The 25,081-nt window shown below is 46.6% G+C and overlaps 3 protein-coding genes across 3 annotated transcripts; 2 read left to right on the forward strand and 1 right to left on the reverse strand.

The window, feature by feature from the left end:
• The first annotated feature begins 406 nt into the window (after positions 1-406).
• Positions 407-8,164, forward strand: LOC135806282 (retinaldehyde-binding protein 1-like). The gene is made up of 2 exons (XM_065320442.1): positions 407-1,256; positions 7,505-8,164. The coding sequence occupies exons 1-2, from the start codon at positions 546-548 to the stop codon at positions 7,673-7,675; spliced, it is 882 nt and encodes a 293-aa protein (XP_065176514.1). The 5' UTR covers positions 407-545; the 3' UTR covers positions 7,676-8,164.
• A 1,147-nt stretch (positions 8,165-9,311) lies between these two features.
• Positions 9,312-21,604, reverse strand: LOC135806283 (alpha-aminoadipic semialdehyde synthase, mitochondrial-like). The gene is made up of 11 exons (XM_065320443.1): positions 21,053-21,604; positions 17,362-17,446; positions 16,214-16,281; positions 15,430-15,576; positions 14,718-14,796; positions 13,479-13,606; positions 12,846-13,022; positions 12,363-12,448; positions 10,813-10,924; positions 10,478-10,537; positions 9,312-10,113 (listed from the first exon to the last, which is right to left on the reverse strand). The coding sequence occupies exons 1-11, from the start codon at positions 21,470-21,472 to the stop codon at positions 10,039-10,041; spliced, it is 1,437 nt and encodes a 478-aa protein (XP_065176515.1). The 5' UTR covers positions 21,473-21,604; the 3' UTR covers positions 9,312-10,038.
• Positions 21,605-23,216: 1,612 nt separating this feature from the next.
• LOC135808577 (uncharacterized) lies at positions 23,217-24,455 on the forward strand. The gene has a single exon (XM_065321795.1). It carries the CDS (start codon positions 23,217-23,219, stop codon positions 24,453-24,455), a length of 1,239 nt encoding a protein of 412 aa, XP_065177867.1.
• Positions 24,456-25,081: the final 626 nt, after the last annotated feature.

The following is a 25,081-nucleotide window of genomic DNA, read 5'->3' on the forward strand; positions in this document are numbered from 1 at the left end:
ACCGGGCGATCAACTCATTCAGGATCACAAGCTTTTTGGTACAAATCAGGGTGTTAAAATGGAAAAAAATGAAAAAAAGGGGGCATTGCTCAAATTTTACCGATTATTCCACAAAAATTGCCAATAATTCCCGTTTAAAAAATCACACCGATAATTCCCGAAATTATGCCGGCATATTCCGCGGAGGCCTACCGGGGATCGATCCGTGCGCTATGATAGCGCTAGGCCACAGGATCTACAAAAAAGTAGGAGGCTCAAAAAAAATTGTTGCGCCACACAAATCCTCACGAAAAAATAATTGTTGCGCAAGAGATTTCGCAAGAGTGATGGCGTAATCAAAAATAATTACGTCATCATTACAGCTAACTGAAAATGCATAAAAAGGTTGGCGCGGCTTGTGTTTTTCTGTGTTTTACATGTTGTGTTCTGTTTGAAATTTTGATTTGGACAGGGAACTAACTAATTCTGTGGGATAGGTGAATGAACTAAGCTGTCACGTTGTGCTTCTACAATTAGTGCAACAGTAGTGCTGAATAGTTGTTAGGATGGCCGAGGCAACTGATTCAGAGGTTCCTGAATGCTGGATTAGCAAGGGTTTGTGCGAGAAATCCAGGGAAAAGGCTGCAGCGGAGCTCAATGAAACGGAGGAACGAAAGAAATCTGCTCTTGTTGAAATACGCGAAAAAATTGCTGAATACAGTAAAGAGCACCCCAGCTTCCGCTTTCCAAGAGAAGATGATTCTTTCCTGGTCCGATTCCTTAGAGCTCGCAAGTATGATGTAGAACGAGCGTTCTCTCTACTCATCAACTTCACCACATACCGAATTGATCACCCAGAGCTGTTTGAAGGTGTGACGTTGGACAGTGTACGACCAACTCTGGAGTATTGTCTACCATTCATTCTGCGAGACCGCGACGACGAAGGCCGTCGAGTTGTAATATTCCAGCCGTCCAGGATAGACCCAGAGCGCTATAGCCATGACAGTGTGCAACAAGCAATAGTTTACGCACTTGACGCACTGATTGATGATGAGGAAGCCCAAGTGAATGGCTTCATTTTGATAGAAGACTACTCGAACATGACCATCAGAAAGATCCTGGGATTGGACCAGAGACTGATGAAGCGGCTATCTACCCTTTTCCAAGATGCGTATCCGGCTCGCTTCTCAGGAATGCACTTTGTCAATCAACCGTGGTTCTTCAGCATACTGTGGAACATCGCAAAACCATTCCTGAAGGAAAAGATAAGACAGCGGGTAAGTGACTAGCTTAGGGTATGTCTGCATGAGACTCTACAAAACTGCCTAGTCTGTACACAATACGTGCGAGCGCAGGATGAAAATGTGCACAATCCAGCATTCCAGGTTCTGCTTTGTTGTACATTGCACTGCACTTGAACGACTTGATCTAATCCCCCCTGCGGGAACCCCACTGGGAAGCGACAAGGCATGGGGGGGGGGGGGGGGGATCAACGGTACTTTACGGTATCCCCAGCCAATATCGTGCATGTATGTACTGGGTAGTTGATCCTACGGCAGGGTGGGAATGAATAAGTGTCCGAAATGTTATTCCAAGCGGAAATTTTTGAACTAGACAAGGACTGGATATTTTCAGTGGTGCCGAATCGGCCGCTTCATGAATTATTGTACGCTGTCCGAAAACCGATTCAAAGTATTTTCCGATTTCGACAGTAACCCCACAGATTGTACCGATGTTTGTGAAGCAATATTTAAGTTATGATAGTGAGAGTGGGAACATTTATGTTGCCTTGAAAAATTCACCAGTTATTAACCCTTTATGTACTGATTTCCAGCACAGAATGAAGCAGAATTTGAATTTTCAGCACAATTTTCACCTTCAACAAGTTATAACTTTGGCGTCCTTCGCTCCATTTCCACAGTCTTGGGCTCTTTGGAAAGCTCCTGGCGAGAGCAACGCCAGGATACCAGGCTCCATCAACTAGCTGCCACAAATCAGGCGCAGGAACACAGCAAAGTCGTCTCCAAGCCCAATATGCGAACAAATTTCCCCATCAATGCCATTCCACTCTCCTCTATCGCAGAATGTTCAAATCTTTTCGAGGCGATCCAAACTTCAGCCAACTACATCACTATCATGTGCTGAGTTGGTCAAAGAGCACACGAAAAGGGATTTTCCCCTAAAATGGCAAAAAGATCGATACAAAATTTGAATTTGCCGAGACAAGAATACGGTGCGCGATATCTCTCGATTCGCACATCGTAGCTCTTCGGCGATTGTTGCATTGGAAAGCTTGGAGTTTCCGCTACCAAATAGACCCTTCGATTGTTGAATTCGTACAAGAAATGAGGGAGTTACGAAAGTTTTACGGATCGATCATATGTGATCGATTCACGTACACACCGTACATAAAGGGTTAAAAAGGAAGTTAAGGCTAAAATCAAAATTTCACCAGTTGTAGTCTTCGGGGTGCTGAGTCAAATGGCCTTTATTCCAACTAAATGCACTGCAGCAATCAGTAAAGAACCTACATTACGAAAGGTACGAAGACTGTAAACTAAAACAACTAACTCCAAGAACATGAGAACAACGGAAGATATATAAAACGAGCACGGCAGGACAGTGCGTAGATTACTAAACTATTCATGCTCGGATATGGTACGATGCACATAGAGAGTGTGCTCAGGTTACACACTCAGACATGAATGGTCAAACACTAGACACTGACCTGGATTGGACATCCGTAACAGTGGTCAGCTACGGCTAGGCTATAGCATACAATGCATGTAACAGCCATGAATGAGTCTCAGTCGACCTACCAACCATGACCAGCACTAATGCACTGGACTACAACTATCAAAACAAAAGAAAGACCGGAATATTCTAGAACAAATCTAACATACCTCCCTCACGAACGAAGAGTGATAACTAGCATCTGAGTGAGTCTAAGAAAAGAAAGTGCAAATAACGTAGCAATGAAGTGAACTAACAGACTGCAAGTAGTGTTCACTCAGTACCTTCGACTTCAAGGGGCACAAGCCGATGGACAGCTCGCTTGTAGAATCTCTCAGCCACCTGGAAGCTCTGCTAGCGGCACGATGTGCTCACTGGGCCATGTGGAGGTGGGCTTGGACAAGAAGGCTGGACCTGTCCACCATGTTGCATCATCGGCCAGGTAGTTCTGAAGCACTTCTGAGTAGCGCAGCTGTACAGTAGGATTTTTCTGGAACAGACGGTGTAGCGAGCAGAGCCGCTTCCTGGCGTACTGTTCCGATCTCTGCTGAATCTTTGGCTTGCTACCGTCGCCTCGCCATGGGATGCCGACAACGAACCGTGTGCCGTTGTGGTGGAGACTTTGCACGGTCATTGCGTCAGCCTCACGCTCATCCGGAGTCAGGTAGGATGATGTGCTCTTGGCCTGCATGCCAACGCTCTCGAGGTCCCAGAACTTGTTGACGGTGTTTATCAGTGTACTGTCACTTACAGCCAGTAGTGATTGTTCCGTCATCTCTGATGCGCTGTCAGTCGGACCTTCGCCGAACAGTACCCAGCCCAACGGCGTCTTCCTGGCAATTGGACCTCCCTCACTGCAGAATCGTTCGGCAAGTGAAATGTGCAGCTGCGGCGCATTGAGACCAATCAACAGATCCACTCTGGACTCGTTGCTTGCAGGTACGACGTCACTGAGATGCGGCCAGCGTTTCAGTTCCTCTGTCCAGTCGAAGGCTGGGACGGGACGCATGATGCGCGGAAGCATCCACACTCTGACGGTCGTTGACGACTGGCCATCAGCGTGACATAGTTCAGCTGATGTATAACGCTCCAGACGGAGCTTCTCTCCCCCCAGAACAGCGGTATCCAGCGGGACGTTAGCTTTCGTTGTCTGTAGCCCGAGCTGGCTGACGAGTTCTGTGGTTATAAAGCTGCAAGAAGATCCTGAATCCAGGAAGACGTTAGCTTTCCTTGACCCTGTCGGACCCTTTGCGGTGGTGGCAACAGTCATGAACGCGACAGACTTGGGCTCGATGGTAGTGCCACATGCAGTCTGGGTGTGTGCTGTCTTGTCGGCTGCTGATGCCTCTGTGCTTGTATCCTGGCAAGAAGCTGAGCGGTCCTTGCTGTGTTGACTATTGGCTCCGGTTGTCCGTTGGTTCAACTTCGTGTAGTGTAGCAGGCGATGATGTGGCCTACTACAGATGCTGCACTTGGACTGCTTGCATGACTTTGCCTTGTGGCCTGGGCCAAAGCAGCAGATGCAGACGGGCTTTGGTTTGATGAAGTCCCATCTCTGAGGGATTGTCAACTGCTTGAATTCTCGGCAATCGTTGAGTGCATGGTCTTTGTTGCAGTATATGCAATCGTTGCGGCTGTCTGGGCTCTGGCCACTAGTAGTTGCTACAAACGTACGGTCGGGCCGCTTGCCAAACTTGGCTCCACCACTACTTGGTCGCTGTTCAGCCAGCTCGGCGCCACTCATTCGTTCTTCGACCTGGCGCAGACGCTGGACTCTCTTGAGCAGGTACTCTGAGAAGGCACCAATGTCGCACTGCGAGTCGTCGTGCTTTTCCATAAAGTGTGTCAACACTGACTTGGGTAACTTCTGCGTGACACTTAGGTACAACTCTCGCCCTGGTGTGATGCCGCTGGCGCTGAGATTGATGAGTGCATTCCTCAGCTTTACGGCAAAACTCTTCAACCCGTCGAGGTCTCGCTCATTGACGAGTCGCGGCGCTGACATCAATTCTTTTTCATACCGGTCGATGTCCCGTGTTGGCCCGCCGTACCATGCATCTAGCTCATGCAGTGCGGCATTGTAGGCACCAGGACCATCCACAATTTCGGCAATCAACTCATAGGCGTCACCACCTGTCAGCGCTTCTCGCAGACGTGCAAACTTGTGCCCCTCTGACAAGAATGCATCGTCGTCGATGAGTTGCTTAAAGCGCTGCTTCCACCGGCTGTAATCGTTTGTCTTGCCACTGAAACTCGGCAGCTCTAGTGGTCTCAAATGCTGTCTGGACAGCATGCTGTTGTAAATCTGCAGCTGCTCTGGACCAGACAATACTGCTGCAGAGGGTGCTGGCACTGTGGTAGCTGCTGACTTCTGTGCCCTGTGACTGTATCCCTGCACAGAACTGATGGGTGCAAAACTGGACTGCACAGTCACTGGTTTCCAATTACTGAGTGTGACACCACATGTAACACTAGTACTAGTAGTAGTGGCCACACTGTATGATCTGCCAACACCAGGCCCTAGGTGTGTATTCACTGATGCTGTCACTGGCTGGGTCATGGCAGGTAAGCCATATCTTACTCCTGCCAGTCCTGGTCTGATTGAGCTCACTGGATTGTAGTTCAATGCACTTGGCCCTGGGCCAGGGTTGAGGCTGCTGCGGCTCACCTGAGTGGCTGGATGAATGGTAATCTGCCTCTGGCTCTGGTGAATGGAAGGCTGGGGCCGACTTGGCTGAGCTTGCACAGGCGGCTTAGCTACAGCCAGTACACGACCTGTACTGTTCACACCTTGGTGATGATCCCAGGACACAGAAGCGATCGAGCTGTGGTCGTCAGGAACACTTCCTGTGCCCTGCGCACCTACTGCAGCTCCAGAGCTATCCACACGGTCTACAGGCACAGGCACTGAACCTAGGAAATCTGCCGCCGCAGTTTGTAGATCCACACTGTTACTCAACTGAACCTTGCTGAGGTCAGGCAAACTCTGAGCGCCATTCTCCGGGCCTTGCTGATCTAGATCGCCTTCTTCCTCCGGACGAGGATCTGCGTCAAAGCCAGCACGACTAAGCGTGACAGCTCCTTGTCTGGGTTTACCAGCTCCGGTATCCAGATTGCTGAGCTCCAGCCTACGTAGAAACTGGGCATGACGCTCCAGCAAACTCGTCGTCAATCTTGCTCTGAGTTTCCTTGCCTGCACTGGCGATTGGCATCATTGCCTCGGAGCTTGCAACAGAGTGCCGACTCCCAACGGAGGAGAGTTCAAGTGCAACAGCTGCCTTATCTGCTGCTAGGCGCTTCTGAATCACGTCTCTCTGCAACTCCAAGCGTTTCTTCGCCAGTTGCTCCGCTGTCTCCATCTCAAGTTGAGCCAGCTCCTCAGCCGCTTCGAACTCTTTCTCCGCGACTAAGACCTCTAGTTCAGCCGCTTTGCTGGACGTTCTCAAGGCCTTTGAGACACTGTCCCACTCACCAAGCCTAGAAGGCGGCCTACCCTTCGTAGTTCTCGAGCTAATTCTTTTCTCCGACATCGTCGGATCCGGCTCGAAGGACCAGAAAATGTTCCAACTAAATGCACTGCAGCAATCAGTAAAGAACCTACATTACGAAAGGTACGAAGACTGTAAACTAAAACAACTAACTCCAAGAACATGAGAACAACGGAAGATATATAAAACGAGCACGGCAGGACAGTGCGTAGATTACTAAACTATTCATGCTCGGATATGGTACGATGCACATAGAGAGTGTGCTCAGGTTACACACTCAGACATGAATGGTCAAACACTAGACACTGACCTGGATTGGACATCCGTAACAGTGGTCAGCTACGGCTAGGCTATAGCATACAATGCATGTAACAGCCATGAATGAGTCTCAGTCGACCTACCAACCATGACCAGCACTAATGCACTGGACTACAACTATCAAAACAAAAGAAAGACCGGAATATTCTAGAACAAATCTAACAGCCTTGGTCCGAGGAAGCTGAGACACTCCCTTCCTACTTTAATCCCAATCGAACTCGCGCACTTCCACCGAAACTGGGTGACTGCGCCCTACTAGATGGGGATTTGTATGCAAAATGTCACTAAAAGCGCCATTTCGTTCTTATAAAAGCACGGATGACCACGATTGGCCCATATGTTGTAGTCTTTTGGACGCTGAGTCGACTGGTTTTGGTCCGAAAAGGCTGCGATGCAGCGTTCGGCCCTTTTTCCCAATCAAACATGCTTGAACAAGCGGTCACGTGCTCCTGCGTACACCAGTCAGCTGGTCACCGTGCCTGCAGGGTACAACTTACAGCCTGTTTGACCTTTTTTGGGTGCAGTCCTGTCACTTGAGTTGAACTCGAGTTGAACCTTGGTGTGAAAGTTGTCGCCTGCTGGCGCTGTGACCAGGTGACTTGGGCACGCAGGAGCACGTGACCGCTTGTTCAACCATGTTCGATTGGGAAAAAGGAGGAACGCTGCATCGCAGCTTTCTTGGACCAAAACCAGTCTACTCAGCGTCCAAACGACTACAACATATGGGCCAATCGCGGTCATCCGTGCTTTTATAAGAACGAAATGGCGCTTTTAGTGACATTTTGCATACAAATCCCCATCTAGTAGGGCGCAGTCACCCAGTTTCGGTGGAAGTGTGCGAGTTCAATTGGGATTAAAGTAGGAAGGGAGCGTCTCAGCTTCCTCGGACCACGACCATTCGACTCAGCACCCCGAAAACTACAACTGGTGAAATTTTGATTTTAGCCAATTTTCGGATAAAACTGTATTTTCTGGTCCTTGTTCAGACACACATGCACGGATCAGACTTTGGCAGGCTTCATGAGTTTATCCCCAAGAGGTGTCTCCCGGCTGAAGTTGGAGGTGACAGGCCACCGTATTCGCCGGACGAGCTGCTCGACTTTCTGAGCAAAGTGAAGGTTGACCGACCCCCTGCACGTCAGGTAACTGCTCTCTGAGCAGTAGGCATGGCGGTGACTACAACCTTGAGCAATATCACCTGTGACTGAGCATAACTCTAAGCACACGTAGAACGAAATGAGAAAGTAATGTTTACTGTTACATTGCTATCTTGCACTCTCTTTCATATTTTGGTTCCAGATGCCTCTCCCCCAACATCCCTCACAAGTAGCATTGATATGTTGTCACTAGGTGCGTGGGACAAACATCCTCAATTTTAGGTTATTCCCATTAGTTGTTTTAGAAGTGTTAGTGAGGTTCTGCCGTGTACCTAACCTGGCATGCATGCTGGATAATGTGCCGTGATTTATCCTAGCCTCCTCTTTCGGGAGCTAGTAGGTTCTATATTTTATTTTGATGATTTCAGTACTAAAATATTCATGATTTCATGATGATCTCACTTGAGGGAACTTTCTGTTATTCTATTCTTTTCTTAGCGTATTTTTAAATCACATGGAAACGAGTTATGAAGCAGCTATCCACCATGATCCACGACTGTAACAAGATTATAAGAAATCGGAAAGTGCGATAACAGGGCACAAAACTGTTATTAATTTTAATAATTTTAATTATGTTTACTGCCTCAATATCCATCGCTATCCGAGTATTTTAAATGTAATGTTCTTTCTTCGCTGCCAACACAATTTGATATCTAACTACTAGTATGATTTTGAAACTCGGATGTTGAGCCATAAATATATGTAGAAAGGAAAAATACATTATGGATACGAGTTTAGAGTAACTCTCCATCACTGTAACATGATACTTTATACAGTCAGAAAGTGCAATAACTAGGCACAAAACTGACAGAGTACTGAGACATTCGACGTCCTGGAGCCTACTTCAAGTAGCTTCAACACATCTCCAGGACGTCGAATGTCTCAGTACTCTGTCAGTTTTGTGCCTAGTTATTGCACTTTCTGACTGTATAAAGTATCATGTTACAGTGATGGAGAGTTACTCTAAACTCGTATCCATAATGTATTTTTCCTTTCTACATTTAGTATGATTTTGTTTTACTTTATACAGATGTTTATCCCCTGAGCTTTGCCAAAGATGGACATACAAGTAGGATGCCAGGCCAAGCCAGGGCCCAGTGCACTTTAGTCGTACCGCATGCTTCACATAAGCCATGCGTCAACTTGTTGACCGCTGCTCTGTCCCTCCAGGAAATTGCGATTCCACGGATGCAACAAATTTCGCGATTTTGGCCCAAACTCGCGATTTTCAGCAAAATCCGCGATTTCCCACGTTTTTTTGTTGTTTTCTGCACTATATCTCCCATTTTTATGCACTTTTCACGCAGTTCTTTCCATGATTCTGTAGGTTATTTGCACAGTACGACTCCCGAGTAGATATACGATGCAACAAATTTCGTGATTTGGCCCAAATCCGCAATTTTCTGCAAATAATTCCGCGAATTCCTGGCAAGTTCTGCACCATTCCGCACTTTTCGTCGCATTTTTTGTTACTTTCTGCCGCAAGTTTTCGAGAGTTTTTCCGCAAATTCCCACAGGGACAGCCGCTGCTCCGGATCAAAGGCAAGACTACAGAGTCCAATACATATATGCCAACGGGCATGCCTGCGCATGGCAGTTTACTTTGAGCACCAGAAACAGCTAGATAGACAAGCAGTGAACCACACGTCGACACTTCTAGAGCAAAAGTGCCTAGCTACCGGGTATGAACTGGTATGTAAACAAATGTGTGTTCAGATGGGGTATTCAGCAAAATACATGACTGGGTTAAAATAAACACTGTGCATTCACAGATACGTTCCGGTGACTGATTTCTGCACAAACTCAAGATATTCTTGTGGAGGTGAATTATCTAGGAGACACAATATTGTACTCAAACATCAAGGTTATTCATCGATAAAATAAATATAAAAAAATACACACTCCTAACTTGTTAGAAACTAAGCTCTTTGCTACAGCTTGTCATGGTTGTACCGCTGATAACTATGATAACAGTGCTGTCTGTGCAAACACACTGCACGTGGTACAACATGAACTTGAACACAGTTGTGCAAGCATAGCGGTACAACATGGCTGACGAGAGAGGAGCACAGCTTGCATCACCACTGAAAGCAGATCAGAGCAATGTGAAAACTAGAACATCAGAGCAGTGTGAAAGCTAGAACATCAGAGCATGTTCACATGCAGGGAAGCTTGCCCCCGTCAGGCGAAGCAGCAATGGGCCACGGGCCGGCTCGCTTTGGAAATCCCTGTGTTGGCGTCTTCCATTAATGAAAGACGAATGCGTGGCACCCTTCCACTGCTATAGAACACTAGCTGCTGGCTTGCAAACTTGTTGTCACGGGAGTTTTAACCTGGCGGATAGTCTACTCATCTGTAGCTAGCTAGTCTTGTGCAGCACGGAGGTCGTCGATGTACTTGTATCCAGGTGTCAAGGATTTGTCATAAGTGATCATGGCCTACAGGAAGAATATAGACAGACCAGGCCAGTCAGAACATACCGCTAAGTGCACGGCAAGCAACAGCATGCACAGACAGACTATTTCTGCATGAATAATGATCTCATTGATCTGCTTAGTGTCCGACCTCATGATCATTGATCATGAGGTCGGACACTAAGCAAGATTTACTCATATGATGTCATAAGGTCGCTCCCCACATTAGCAATGCGTGCACATGCTACGAGATTGAGTTAATTCCCTAATACTGATAGCACTACATCGCAGGTAGGGACTCTGAAGAAGCATGCCGTCCACATCCATTATCCTGTTTCATGTACATGTAGCAAATTATACATCCCACGCAGAGGACAATACTACTCACATCTTTCAGCGAGGATGATATCTGAACGTCGTCCAAAGATTTACTCCAATCTGCACGAGCCTGTTGCAAGAAGAAAACAGAAATGCAATAACAGACAATGCAAACCCTTGCACACTACTCCAGCGTTAGCAGAAACGCTGATGCAGCCAGTGCAACAAAATGGGACGGCGCTTGACGTGCACCGTTATAGTACCATGGTACTTGCAGTACTGCATAGCAAAACAAAACTTACGAATACATGCGCCATAAACACGATGCCGTGCGAATCATGTGCACGCGATTCTACCAGCTGAAACCCAGCAAACACATCACAGTGTAAGCCTATCAGTACTCACAAGTTCAGGTACAAATGCCAATAGCTGGTCACCGAAGAAGTCAGTAGCTTCTCTCGGCAGCTGAGCAGGCAAGTTGTCGATCGACATGTACAGAATACCATCTGAAGAGAAGCTGCAAAGACAAAAGAAGAAACAAAGCCTCAACTGCCATGGTTCAGTGTCTATACTTAGCAAAAGTCATGAAGACAGTGGTTCATGGTATGGTATACATGTATGTACACGTACCGTAAATCTGTCCCCGGGGAAAATTGCGGAAAAAAATCGCAAAAAACGCGGGGAAAAACGCGGCATAATATGGCATAATTTGCGGTGAATTTGCGGTAAATATGCGGTAAATAATATTGATGTGCGGCAATTTTCAGTGAGTATGTAGTGAAATCAATCAGTTACAAGTCTCTGGTGTAAACACTCGTCATATTTGAGTAAAAAGCCGCCACGATGAGACGTTGCTGACCGAACAGTGCACTGTGTGTACGTGTAGTGCAACAAAAAAGTTCAAAAAACGCGGGAAAATCGCGGAAAACGCGGTCTTTTAAAAATCCCAAAAAACGCGGAAAAAAACGCGGCCGCGGAATTGCAATTTTCCCCGGGGACAGCTAAATATACAAATTTTCGGCAGCTATTTAATTTCGGCTATATTCGGCACCGACCCAGAACGCCTAAATTAAAACGCCGATGAAATTTTTCACAGCATCTGTCGCACTATACTATGCCCTCTACCCCACGCCGAAAATAAATCGCCGCCGAAATGTCAAAAATCGTGAAGTGCAGCACCCCCTTTTTCGGTGAGAATGTTTGAGTGTTCAAAGTGTGGCTTACCATATTATCTCCATTATAAGCCCCGCGCTTACTTGTATATTTTTCAACCACCTGGTACACGTACATTGTCTATTATTTTTCATTACCGTATATTCTCTATTATAAGCGCCGTGCTTATATTTTTTCAACACCCCTCTACCCCGTGCTTATATTGGAGACCGCGCTTATATTGAAGACTGCGCTTATATTTTTCCAACCAATACAATCCATACAGAGCAAGAAGAAATACATGCTAGATATCATTCATGCAGCATTGATTTCCACCAAGACCGTGCTAATAATAGAGACTGTGCTTATAATGTTTCGAAAGGTGCTCACAGTGTGCTAGTATTAGAGACTGTGCTAGTAATGGAGACCTGTGCTTATAATAGAGAATATACGGTATATCAGTAGCACAAAGTTTCCCAGCAGGTACCGGGACTGCAGTTTTGTGCTTCCTGGTACACTGAGTCTGAACTTTAGATCTCGGGGATTCCAGACTTTTACCACAGCATGTGTTTATGTGATACTGTGTGACGTCAAACATGTACGGACATGATCCATACAGTTCTCCATTATAACTTATAAGCCCTGCGCTTATATTGGAGACTGCACTTGTATATCTTCGAGGCCCTCTTGGAGTGCGCTTATAATGGAGACTGGGCTTCTACAAGAGACTGCGCCTGTAATAGAGGTAATACGGTATACTCCGGAAATACGGTACTACTGTACTTCAAAAGTGGCATACTTACTCTGTTGTGTAGTTGTCAGACTCGGCATCATAGATTTCAAACATGTTGTCGAGCGTTGTACTCCTGGTAATGAATTCAATAGAACCCTGAAACAGAGAGCATGCACACACTCATAATCATGTCCGAATTCTAAAACAGCCCAATTTACAGAGCACATTTCTAAGGCATCTACCAGCACACAACTCGCTGTGTTTCTCACAGTTAGAGACTTAGAGCACTCTGACTTGGATTCCTTGAGCCGGGCTGAAAATGCTTTGTTGCTCACTACACCTCATTCGGTTAGCCAATCTAAGCTCCTGCTGACGAGATCTAACAAGGAGGCTGAAACAGCTATCTGTCCGAAGATTGAGCATCCACACACACACATACACACACACACACACACACACACACACACACACACACACACACACACACACACACACACACACACATGCACACGTATTTCAAGACGTGTATTCCACTTCAAATACTGGCACTTACACCCAGATCACAGCTGATATCACCAATAGCCAGAAGACGACTGGGCATGCCTCCAAGGCCATGATGCACTGGTCCCCTCTTCTGCAGCAGGGGGTAGATGTTCTGTTTTGTTAATAACCTAGCGTGTGCAGGCGTCCAGTAGATACCATTCATAAGTACGGACATGTGGGGAGCAACCTGAGCAAATGTAAGACACAACAACAACAACAACAACAACAACAACAACAACAACAACAACAACAACAACAACAACACAACAGCGACAACGACAACAACAACCACAACAAATTGGCGATGGTGCCATCGTGAGAATAAAGAATTCAAACAGATAACATATCCACCAAAATGACAGTGCATAGCGTGTTTGATTCCTCTGCATTGCATCACTGTACACTGCACACATGCCATGGTATACACTTGTGCTCAACAACATTAAGGCTCATGAATAAGTTATCGCCCTGCACCAGTGGACAACGCAGTGTTCGAAGGCCTCGGGCTACGTAGTGCTTGGTTCTCTAGCCGATTCATGATCCAAAGTTCATCGAGCAGCACAACTGCTGCACTGTAGGTATCAAGACAAGGACCTGAGTAATACAATCAGGTCACAATAGAGAGTAAGCCCTGACTGATTACCTTCTCAACAAAATTGGAGGAATATCTCTCTGGGAATTCTAGGAACTCCTCATCATTGTATCCACCACCTTCTGTGCGGTAGAGGTGATCAAAACGATCCACAATGCACCCGTAGAAGCGACGGTTATCTGCACACATTGAGCACAGTCATGGATATGCATGCCACATGTACATACTTGATTACGGCCTACTATGACTAACTGCTAACAGTTAGCATACACTACTAAAGGTAGGATGTCAAGCATACCCATTCGGACTGCTGAAACAAGGACGTGAGGTCAGGATACATCAGGAGATAAAACGTTAAAGCATTGACATTTTGGAACAATGCCCGTACCCACCATATCTCCTGCTTGTCATTCCTGTGACCTCGGCAAACATGAAACGCGCAAAATGAATGCTGAAGTTCATCAAGATAGGTGATGTGCGACCGTAAAGCCTTACAAAGTTGGGATGTACAGTCAACTTTGCGAATAACGACATTTGGCGGGGCATCAGAAAAGTGTCCTTATTCGCGAAGTGTCCTTATACCCGAAGTCCCATTTGAATGTATGTGAACCCATATTCTGTATAGTATGATATGCATATCAAAATGAAGCTCTTTTCATGTTCTATGCCAATGTATACTTTATTTTCATATTACAATTGAAAGGAACTATACAGTCAATATGGAAGGGAAATAGATTGAAAAATTAGCCTTTGGAGCCATCTACAGCCAGTACAGGGACATGTACAGTACATGTATGATGATCACTGTACAATCATGTACAACTACCGGTACATGTACATGTAGCTGTGCTGATCACTCCAACTGCATGTATTGAGAAGCAAAATAAAAAACAAAAGCACCCCTCCCCCCCCCCTCCTGGCTGCATCTTCTTGCATGTGTGCCTTTATCCATCGCCATGGGTTCTGGTGCTTCTGCATGACAGGTACTTGAAATAGCTGTCAAAAGCCCAGAAAGTCGTTGTTCACGCAGTGAATATGACCTCGGGGGCACTAAAAGCATGTCGTTATTCGCGAATTGTCGTTATTCAGATAGTCGTTATATCCGAAGTTAAATGTATACAGTTAGATGGGACTTTGCTCTGGGCATGGAAATTCTGTCGTTATTCGCGAATTGTCGTTATATCCGCAGTCGTTATTAGCGAAGTTGACTGTACAATATGACATGTATTCAATTAGAAATACTGCAAGTGAGTATGCACTGTCGGCGGCAAAATCTTTTTATTATCTTACCTCCGGACTTTGCAACAGCTTCCAAATCCTTTGGCTGGATCCATTGAACTGGTAGCTGCTTAAACACCTCTTGGGCACCCTGATGAAAGAAATAGGAAGAATTTGTGCATGGTGAGAAAGATCGAGGTTGCTGTAATATAGGACAGCGAAACAGGAAAACACTGTGTGCAATTCTGCAATGGTGGCCAGTGAATTTCAAGGCAGTGCCACGCTCAAGGGCACAATACAACAACAAAATGGGCCAGTGCTCGTAGTGCAGTACTATATGGTGCTATTTTTTTAAATCCTTCCAATGAACGTCCAACCTGCAACACGCAAACAGTTCTTGGGTACACCTCGCGACTCAATTTTGTCGGGAGTTTCATCCAGGAGAGCATTAATATCAAGGATTATTCGTGATCCTTTGGGTGAAAGTCAGAGGGGATAGTTAGCAGCTTCCAATGTGGGAGAGTATGATCCTTGCTGTCAAATCGCCCAGTATCAAGTCCGAAAGAAGAAGCACACTCCCGACATTGGAAGCAACTAACTATTCTACAGTCATTGTCGAAACCGCCAACTATTTCTGTACAGAAGGGGATTTTAACAGCTTAAATTGTTCCAAGCAGAACCTTGGAAGTCAAAAGTGCTGAGTCCAACAAGAAGCATGGCAATCAGTAAGCATCCACAAGGATCTGTACCAGCAAGCAAGCAAGCATCTCAAGTCAAGACGTACCCGGGATACATTGCCATTTCCCGAGAAGACGAACGTCAGTGGATGCATACTCTTTGGCATCAGGCCGTACTGAATCTCGCGACCGACATTGGCTATGGCTGCCTTCGCCGCACTTGTACTGGAGTAGTTATGAGCACCGCCGATATGCTGAACAGCATGAAAACAGCACAGCAAGAACACAATTAGGAACTGAGAAAGAAAAAATTGAAATTGTCAAATCCGGCATGAAAGGTAACAACAAGACTACTGACCATCTGTGCCTATGTACTCTTGGTAGCAAGTATTATCAAGAGTACATAACCCCCCAGAGTGTGCAACTCCACTATGGGTGCTGTCCCGACAGAATTTCAAGTTGACGTCATTTTGATGATGCAATGCGCACTGTACACGGATTATCAGACGAATCCGGAACCTGTGGTTGACCGAAGCCGATCGATCCTGTACAAATTATTGCAAAGAAAAACGTGTGATGCGTTGACACCCGTACACATGTTGTAAATCACTGCTGCAAGGAGCATTGCGTCATAAATAATGACGTCAACTTGAAATTCTGTCGGGACAACAGGGTATGTGGGAGTTGCACACTCTGGGGGGTTATGTACTCTTGGTATTATGTAGTAGCACCACCCAACAGATCAGTGCCTTGGTTCTTCCATGTGTGACAGCTGACACGGCGGCAGTCGACTGGAGCCAATACCAGGATGCTGGACGCATATGCACGACGTCCAATTCCAGCCACAAACAGGCAAAATAATATATTATTGCCATCTTGAATTCAACCCACCATAAGAGGAGTGTGGAATCCAAGGGCCAAAAGTCGCAGTCCCACACCATGCAAGATGTTGATCATACCTGCATAGAAACCAGTCCACGAAGAAAGACTCATCAATTCATGGCCTAGGTGCTGGTCAGTGTGGGTAGATGACCAGAAACTAGAATAATGACGTACGCATGCTACTACCCTACCAGCAAGTAAACACTGTATGCGGGGCTTATCCTGGTATGTTTGCCCAACCAAAAAACAACGTGCTATAGCCGCCAAACTGTCTTGCTGCTACTGTTATGCAGCAACATGTACATTAACCCTTTATTACCGGCCTGCAGACTTTCGATCATATATGATCGAAAGTCTGTAGGCCAGTAATATCTTCGTAACTCCATCATTTCTTGTGCGATTTCAACAATCGAAAGGTCTATTTGGTAGCAGAAACTCCAAGCTATCCAATGCAACAATCGCCGAAGAGTTACGATGTCGGACGCCTGAGATATCGCGCGCCGTATTTTCATCTCGGCAAATTCAAATTTTTGATCGATCACTTCGCCGTTTTTGGGGAAAATCCCTTTTCGTGTGCTCTTTGAGCGACTCAGCACATGATAATGACGTAGTCGGCTGAAGTTTGAATCGTCTCAAACAAATTTGAGCGTTCTGCGATGAAGGAGAGTGGAATGGCGTTGATGGGACGAATTTGCTTGCATATCAGGCTTGGAGACGACTTTGCTGTGTTACCGCGCCTGATTTGTGGCGACTGGATAATGGAGCTTGGTACCCTGGCGTTGCTCTCGCCAAGAGCTTTCCAACGAGCCCTAGATTGTGAAAATCAAGTGAAGGAGACCAAAGTTATGACCTGGTGAAGTTGGAAATTGTGCTGAAATTCGTAATTCTGGTGCATGCTGTGCAAGTAATCCGGTAATAAAGGGTTAAAACCTGCCCTAACCACACGCCTTTGGTGCAGCGAAAACTGTCCTAATATGACAGGATTCCGCTTGATCCAGGGATTCAAGTTAGATCCACGGCACTTTGGTGCATGAAAATTTGTCCGGTCAATACAGGATTCTGCTTGATACAGGGTCCGGCAAACGCAGATTTTTGCTGCACATCTTCTCTTAGCAACGTCCACAGTACATCCTTAACGACCGATGGGCCGGACTTACCTGCAGTTCCAGCAAAGTGGCCAAATGCAACAATACGCTGACCACTCTCGGCGAGGATCTTTTCATAATCGAGGATGCGCACATTCTGTAGCCGTGTATAGAACAAGGGAGAGAAGAGAAATTAGGTGAGTGACATACTACACGTACAGTGCCAATGGAAGGTCAGTATATACTATAAAGTAACATACAACATACTTTTCTGTTTGCATTGGATACAGAGTACTTTTTGAAGACTGCAAATTATCCTTTTCAAGTCATTTGACCTCTGATATAGAGTAGCTCAGCCATAAAGTACTGATTTTTGTCCCTTGGAGGTATGCTATACTGAATGGTTCACTGTGTATACCGTCTTTTCCGGAGCATAAGCCGCACTTGAAATGTAGCAGCTATGAGACTCGCTTCAAGCGGAGAGTCATCAAAGCTGTAGAGGAAGTAGGCAATCGAGCTGCTGACCGTAAATTCAGCATTGATGATTCCATGGTTCGAAAAGAAACAATCAAAGCTTCCTCGCTCGTGCATGAGGAAGTGTGGTTATCCAAAAGTTGTCCTTATTCGTGAGGTTGAAAGCATGTAGCCACACGGTCACTGGGCCTAAAGATTGTGTCGCTATTCACGAGTTGTTGCTATACCCGGCGCCGTTATTCACAAGGTTGACTGTACAGTAGGGGTGAAACAATTATACCGAATACTCGAGTACTCGCTCGGGTTTTTCAAAAATAATCGTACTCGGAATAAATCAGAGTACTCGTTCATACATGGTACATGCATTTACCACAGAAATCTGCAACTTCAGAGCAGCAGTCGGCAGATATTGATGTGCAGACTGTGTGGTGAGCATTTGTTCACGAGTAGAAAGAGCCAAAATGACCCACCAACCAATATACCCGAGAAAAATGACTGCCACTCGGTTCAATCTGGATTGTATCATGTGATTTTAAGGCCATCGGTGTGCAATTTTTAGGAGATGAAGAATACTCGAATACTCGAATATTCGATCGGAGAAAATCAGAGTACTCGAACTCGGGATCTCAGTGCCAACTTTCACCCCTACTGTACAGTAAGACCTGGTTTAAGCGACCACCCCACGGTGCAAGCAAAAGCGGTCGTTAAAGCCAGGTGGTCTTTAGAACCAGGTCCCATACATTTGTGGTATATCGGATTATGCATACATGTGCATGATTGTACTTCCAAGTACTCATATTGACAGGTGTGGAGCATAGAATACTCTCGTGCAGGCAAAGCACACCTCACTGGAGTGCATGCAGCGCATTCTGCACTGTCACTTGTCACTTCAGCTGACTGCATCCACTAGCTTCAGAGTGCACTTCAACCCTGTTGCAGTCAACTCTGCCAGCCAAGATGGCACTTTTGGTTAGTTTTGGTCGCTGTGTGCAGGTCCAATATGGCACTTGGTACACAAAAAGTCGGTCGCTGGTCGTGCAAGGCAGGTGGTCGCTGTATCCGGTGCAGTTTCTGTATAGAACTGTCCCTGCATGGAAAAACGGTCGTTAAAGGGGAAGTTAAGGCAAAAATCAAAATTTCACCAGTTGTAGTCTCCGGGGTGCTGAGTCGAATGGTCTTGGTCCGAGAAAGCTGAGACGCTCCCTTCCTACTTGAATCCCAATCGAACTCGCGCACTTCCACCGAAACTGGGTGACTGCGCCCTACTACTACTAGATGGGGATTTGTATGCAAAATGTCACTAAAAGCGCCATTTCGTTCTTATAAAAGCACGGATGACCGCGATTGGCCCATATGTTGTGGTCTTTTGGACGCTGAGTCGACTGGTTTGGTCCGAGAAGGCTGCGATGCAGCGTTCGGCCCTTATTCCCAATCGAACGTGGTTGAACAAGCGGTCACGTGCTCCTGGGTGCCCAAATCACCTGGTCACCACGCCAGCAGGCGACAACTTTCACACCAAGGTTCAACTCGAGTTCAACTCGAGTGACAGGACTGCACCCCAAAAAGATCAAACAGGCTAGTAAGTTGTACCCTGCAGGCACGGTGACGAGGTGACTGGTGTACACAGGAGCACGTGACCGCTTGTTCTGTCCCCCGTGAATTCCGCGGCAGAATATCAGAAATTCCGTGCAGAATTCTGCGGCTGAAAACAGTAAATTCTGCGCTAATTCTGCAAATCCTTGTATATTCTGCGGCAATTCTGCAAGGAAAATGAGCGTAAAAACAGATTGAATTTCCGTAACCCCACCGAAGTTTGTTGTACCCATAAATTCCGAACCGAAAATATGCGAAATCCTGGTCCAAAAGAATTGAAAACTCCACAATATACTGCAAGTTGATTTTGAAAGTCACAAGCAGGTTGGTTTGGCTGTGAAAACACATCGAAAGTCTCCAGGAAAATCAGGTATTCTCTCTTTTCTGCAATATTCCGCGGTATTTTCTGAATTCTGCGGACACTACTGGATTCCGCAAAAATTCTGCAATCCGCGGAATCGCGGAATTCACGGGGGACAGCTTGTTCAACCATGTTCGATTGGGAAAAAAGGAGGAACGCTGCATCGCAGCCTTTTCGGACCAAACCAGTCGACTCAGCGTCCAAAAGACCACAACATATGGGCCAATCGCGGTCATCTGTGCTTATATAAGAACGAAATGGCGCTTTTAGTGACATTTTGCATACAAATCCCCATCTAGTAGTAGTAGGGCGCAGTCACCCAGTTTCGGTGGAAGTGCGCGAGTTCGATTGGGATTCAAGTAGGAAGGGAGCGTCTCAGCTTTCTCGGACCAAGACCATTCGACTCAGCACCCCGAAGACTACAACTGGTGAAATTTTGATTTTTGCCTTAACTTCCCCTTTAAGAGCAGATGGTCACTAAAGACAGAGGTTGCTTACACCAGGTTTTACTGTACTTTGTGAACCACATGTAGTATCGTATTCTGAGTCTCACACATAGACCTTGCCTCCCTTCAAACACTACAGCCTTTGGCTAGTTCCGGCATCTTTTTGATTAAGATGGTGCATGTAGGGGATTTTCTATACTTGTACTTAACATCAAGAGTACATAGCCAAGAGTGTGCAACTCGACAATCCCCCAGCCCATGGCAGCATATTTTATGACATCTGTCTTTCGCAGCTATTTGATCCACCGCAAATAACTTGCGCAGCGCAGCTACAATAGTCGAAGCAGAGCAATGGACAGATCAATATGTCCTGAACATGATCAACTGAGACCGTATCTACAAGACAAGCGCTGAAAAGCATACCGTTGTTCCGCGCATATAAGCCCATGGGCCTATATCCGGATATAAGCCCACCTCCGTTTATAGGCCCATGGGCTAATAAACAGACCCAAACACCGTAGTACAGCATGTCAGTGCAGACTACATTACCAGTACCGGTACCTATGGTAGGCGGACAACCGCGCACAGACTTGTACTTTTTCGCGTGCCAGCTGCCTTCAAAATTCGAATATAGGCCCAGGGCTAAAAAACGAACCATTATTACTGATTTATTTTCCCGGAAAATGCATTATTTCGTATATTAGCCCATGGGCTTATATGCGCGGAACTACGGTACGTACCTGATCATGCTTCAGCCAAAAGTGACACAATAATATCTAGTTCAAGTAGTAGTTGCACACTCTTGGTTATGTACTCAGGATGTAGCAAGGTAGTGTGAGCTGTAATATTAGGTCTGTGAACATTTTCTCAATCATATTCCCACACACACCTTTTCAATGCAACCATCAAGTAGCGGCATACTGCTTTCTTGTGCCTTGATCGTGTGCGAGAAGAATGCGACCGTCTTATTCGACAGCATTTCCAGGCATTCTACGGGCATAGCTTTCACGCCAAGGATAACATCAGCAACCGACAGATCCTCGCTAAGCTCAGCTCCAGCGTCGATATACTCGAACATGCTATAAGCACGTCGAGTTGAAGGTTGAATCACCACTTGAAATCCATCCCTCGTCAGTGTTCTAACGTGGTGAGGAGCCAGAGGAGCCCTTCTTTCCCAAACACTGCTTTCCTCTCGTCTTATTCCAATGCATGGCTTGTTAGTAGGACTTGAGGATAAGTGACGGTACGAAATCCGCCAGGGCTGTGACCCAGACCGACAAAATGCCATGGATCTGGTAAAACATGCCATGGCTAGCTCCACGTCCCCAACCTCTTGGATAAAATGTAGTTCCCGTAGAGAACAGTCAGTAGATTCTTCTGCTGCTAAAAAAACTGTGTTCAGACAGAGTCTGATTCAAATAAATGTAAAATCAAACGAAACAACACAAACAAAACAGCAAAAGGTGCCAAGCCTGGCCCAAGCTACAAAAATCTGCAGCCCCACGTGCTTTTTGGGGGTGTGTGTCTGATCTGTAGATCTATCTACGACCAGTACTGCAGTAGTGCAGCAGTACAGTCCCATGCCAGTGTACTGTACTTGTATTGACTCTACGTCTGTGGTGACGGTGTACGTGTGTACATGTGCCGATGATGTGCATGTGGTGTACTGAGTCTGTGTACTCACTGTAGGATGCTGCTGAGCATGCAGCGTAGACCAGGTAGACTCTACGAAGAGACTGCACTGCGCTGCCTGGGCTAGCGGCTACGAAAAATCCGACTCGTACCGCGTCGTCGGCGTCGAGCGCCGTCCGCACGACGCGACGCCAGTTTTCAGTTCCCGTTCGAGCGCTCTTTTCAGCTTTTCTTTTCCGCTTCTTTTTTGTTCAATTATTTTTTCTTGCCAGTTTTTTTTAGTTCATGCGGCATAGATCTACGATCGGGTGTGGATCCGGATCGATCTTCGCAGTTCTGCAGGTAGTTCAGCCTTCAGGTTTCATGTTCATCGACATCGTTGATAAGTAAGTAATGACTGATTGCATAATGATGCTGTCAGGGAAGTAGATTGGTGGCATCTGGCAGCGTGTTGCTTGATGTGCAATCAACGAGCACTGAGTGTGGCCATTTCATCAGTTTTGGATTGCATCTTTGCTTTGCAATCTTGAATCCGGCGGTGTTGGATGGACTTGATTGCTAGTTGCAGGGCTGCAGAAATATTGTGAGTCTGACGAACACACACACACACGCGCGCGCGCGCGCGTCGTACACATCTTTTATAAGCAACCCCATGGTCTGCAAACCGTGAGACTCTCGTTATCGCCCAAGCGACTGAAGAGAAGCATTCCGTTCAGCAGTGTCTGAACTGAGGCTGCGTTTACACGACAACGCTGGGGGCGAAAACGCAACGAAATCCTTTCGGATCCATGGTTCATTTACACGGTACGCGGAGCAAAACGTAAAAGTTGTACACCAAAACGGAAGAAAACCAAAACGCTGGCCAAGGTGGAAGAATTTGAAAACGGAAATGTTCTGCCGGATAAATTTGGGTGTGTAAACAGTCGAAACCAGGTCGAAACGGTGTGCTGGCCTCGTTTTCCGTCACGTTTGTTTCGTTTTCGGCCGTTTACACGGATCCGACAATCCAAAAAATTGTTTTTGCAATTTTCGTCATGTGACGTGTGTTGTCGTGTGCCTGTTTTCAACTATTACTTGAGTGTGATTGGTGCTTCCACGGCAACACTTGGCACATGACGAACTTTGGCGGATCCTTTGCTCTCGTGTAGACGCTTGAAAACGGTACAAACGGAGACCACCTCGGATCGGCTTTGATCGTGTAAACGTACGAAAACGAAAAAAGAAATGCGGGACTGAAAACGGAAAACTGGCCGTGCGTTGTCGTGTAAACGCAGCCTGAGTCAGCAGTAGCAGCTGAACATTATTTATTTGAAGTGGGTTCTTCGTTGTGTTGTTGGAGTTTTTGGTCCCACTTCGAGTACAAGTCGTAGTGCAAAACGCAAACTATTCATTTCTAGTTCTCTACACCAGTCTTGGAAACCATGAACGTGCCAGGGCTGGAGAGTTTTCCTCGTGCTTTGGTTGCCTTGGAGACGTTAGCTGCTGAGCTCGGTCACGTTGTTGGATCTCTTGCAGTGACATGTGAATCCCTTGGCAACTGTGGGGGGAGCTATGGCGAGCTGCGGCGCTTAATATTGACGGATCGGGAAAGTGGTAAGGAAGTGTTGCGTCTGGTCGTAAAAACCATCTCAGAGACAGAGCACAAACTGATGATCTCCAGAGTCATCGGTCTGGCCAGAGAAGCCGTGTTCTTTAGCAGTATTGCCAAAGACTTTCATCAATGCATTGGTTTACCCAAAGTCTACTACAGCGAGGGAGATGTGGTGACTGGGCGCAAGGTTATCATCATGGAAGAGTTGTCCAATGTCACACAGAGTGGCTACTTCTTTGGCCCTGGGTCGCCGCTGAATCGGGATAAGGACCTGAGCGCTCTTGTCGAAAATGCTGGCAGTCCTCCGCTGAAAGATGTCATCAAGGCCACGTTTGCGTCGGCCGCACGGCTGCATGCCAAGTACTGGATGGATGAAAGTCTTCTAGAACACTCCTGGCTGCGAGGCGCAGCATGGCTTCAGGATAGCGGCAAAGAGCAATGGAAGGGCTCACAGCAAGTTGCGGCTGATTCCTGGAAGAAGTTCCAAGACAAGCTTGAGCGAGGAGAGAAATGTACTGTTGATTGGCCTGACGACCTGCGTGCGATAGTCAGTGCGTCGGTAAGCAAAATCAGCTGGGAAACGTTCTCCACGTGCGGTCGTCCATGGACATTGGTGCACGGTGACTTCCATCCAGCCAACATGATGTGGTGTCATGACGCACTATCATCTAGACCTGGTGGCACCGCGGATGGAGAAGGTAAAAGAAAAGTTGTACTTCTCGACTGGGAGTTGGTTGGCCTCGGTTCTGGCCCACAAGACATTGGCCAGTACATGATCTCGCATATGGAGCCAGTCACGCGCAAGCAGCACGAAGAGGAGCTGGTACGCTACTACTATGATGAGCTGATGGCTGCGGCACGTCCTGACGATAGTCGACTGTCGGCGTATACGTGGGACGAGTGCTGGCAAGAATACATCACTGGGGCTGTTGGACGTTGGATGTGGTTCCTGGCTTACTTCTCATCGCACGGTAACGATGCAATGCAGGAGTTCTTTGTTGGACAAGTCGGCACGTTTATGCATGACCATGGCATCACGGCAGATACCGTATGCCAGCCCCGGTCTTAGGTCACACTAGCAGTTCAATGCCAGTAAATTTTTAGAGTTTCCGCAGCATGCTGGAACATGCTTGCCTGGAATGTTATCAATGAAACTCCACTCAGTGAGCACTTGGAAAGAGCGTCTGTGATGTGCCTTGTTCTTATACCCATGCATGTTTACTTGCCTTTGTGTTCCCCATATGATCATAGTGTGCTGTATCAATGGTACCAGTATGTATACTGTATCCATGGTAGCAGGAACAACTAACTACTCTCTGGGGTGTGCAGCCACCTCGCGCAGTGCCGGCCCAATAGAATTTTCAAGTTGATGTAACTTCTAGGACGCAATGCCCCTTGTGCACGTATCTCAAGCACTCGCACAAGCGATTCAACCCGCATTTGGTGTATGTCAAGTGGTGTCGGCCCTAATCGGACATTGCGCTGATGTTTACTATGCTGATGCTATTGGATATACCCAGGAGTCAAGCATGTACATGTACCCTGGAACCGACGGTCAGTCAAAGTACAGGCCGATAAATTTATAATGTGTGGAAAGATGGTTGTCTTTCTCTGTAGCGACATGCACGATTTGTTGAGTCTACAAGTAGGTGCCTGCCGCCACACGCGAAGGTACCTACAAGGCCCTCAGGGAAC

This window comes from Sycon ciliatum, chromosome 1, assembly GCF_964019385.1.
Source record: "Sycon ciliatum chromosome 1, ocSycCili1.1, whole genome shotgun sequence".
NCBI classification, from domain to species: Eukaryota; Metazoa; Porifera; class Calcarea; order Leucosolenida; family Sycettidae; genus Sycon; species Sycon ciliatum.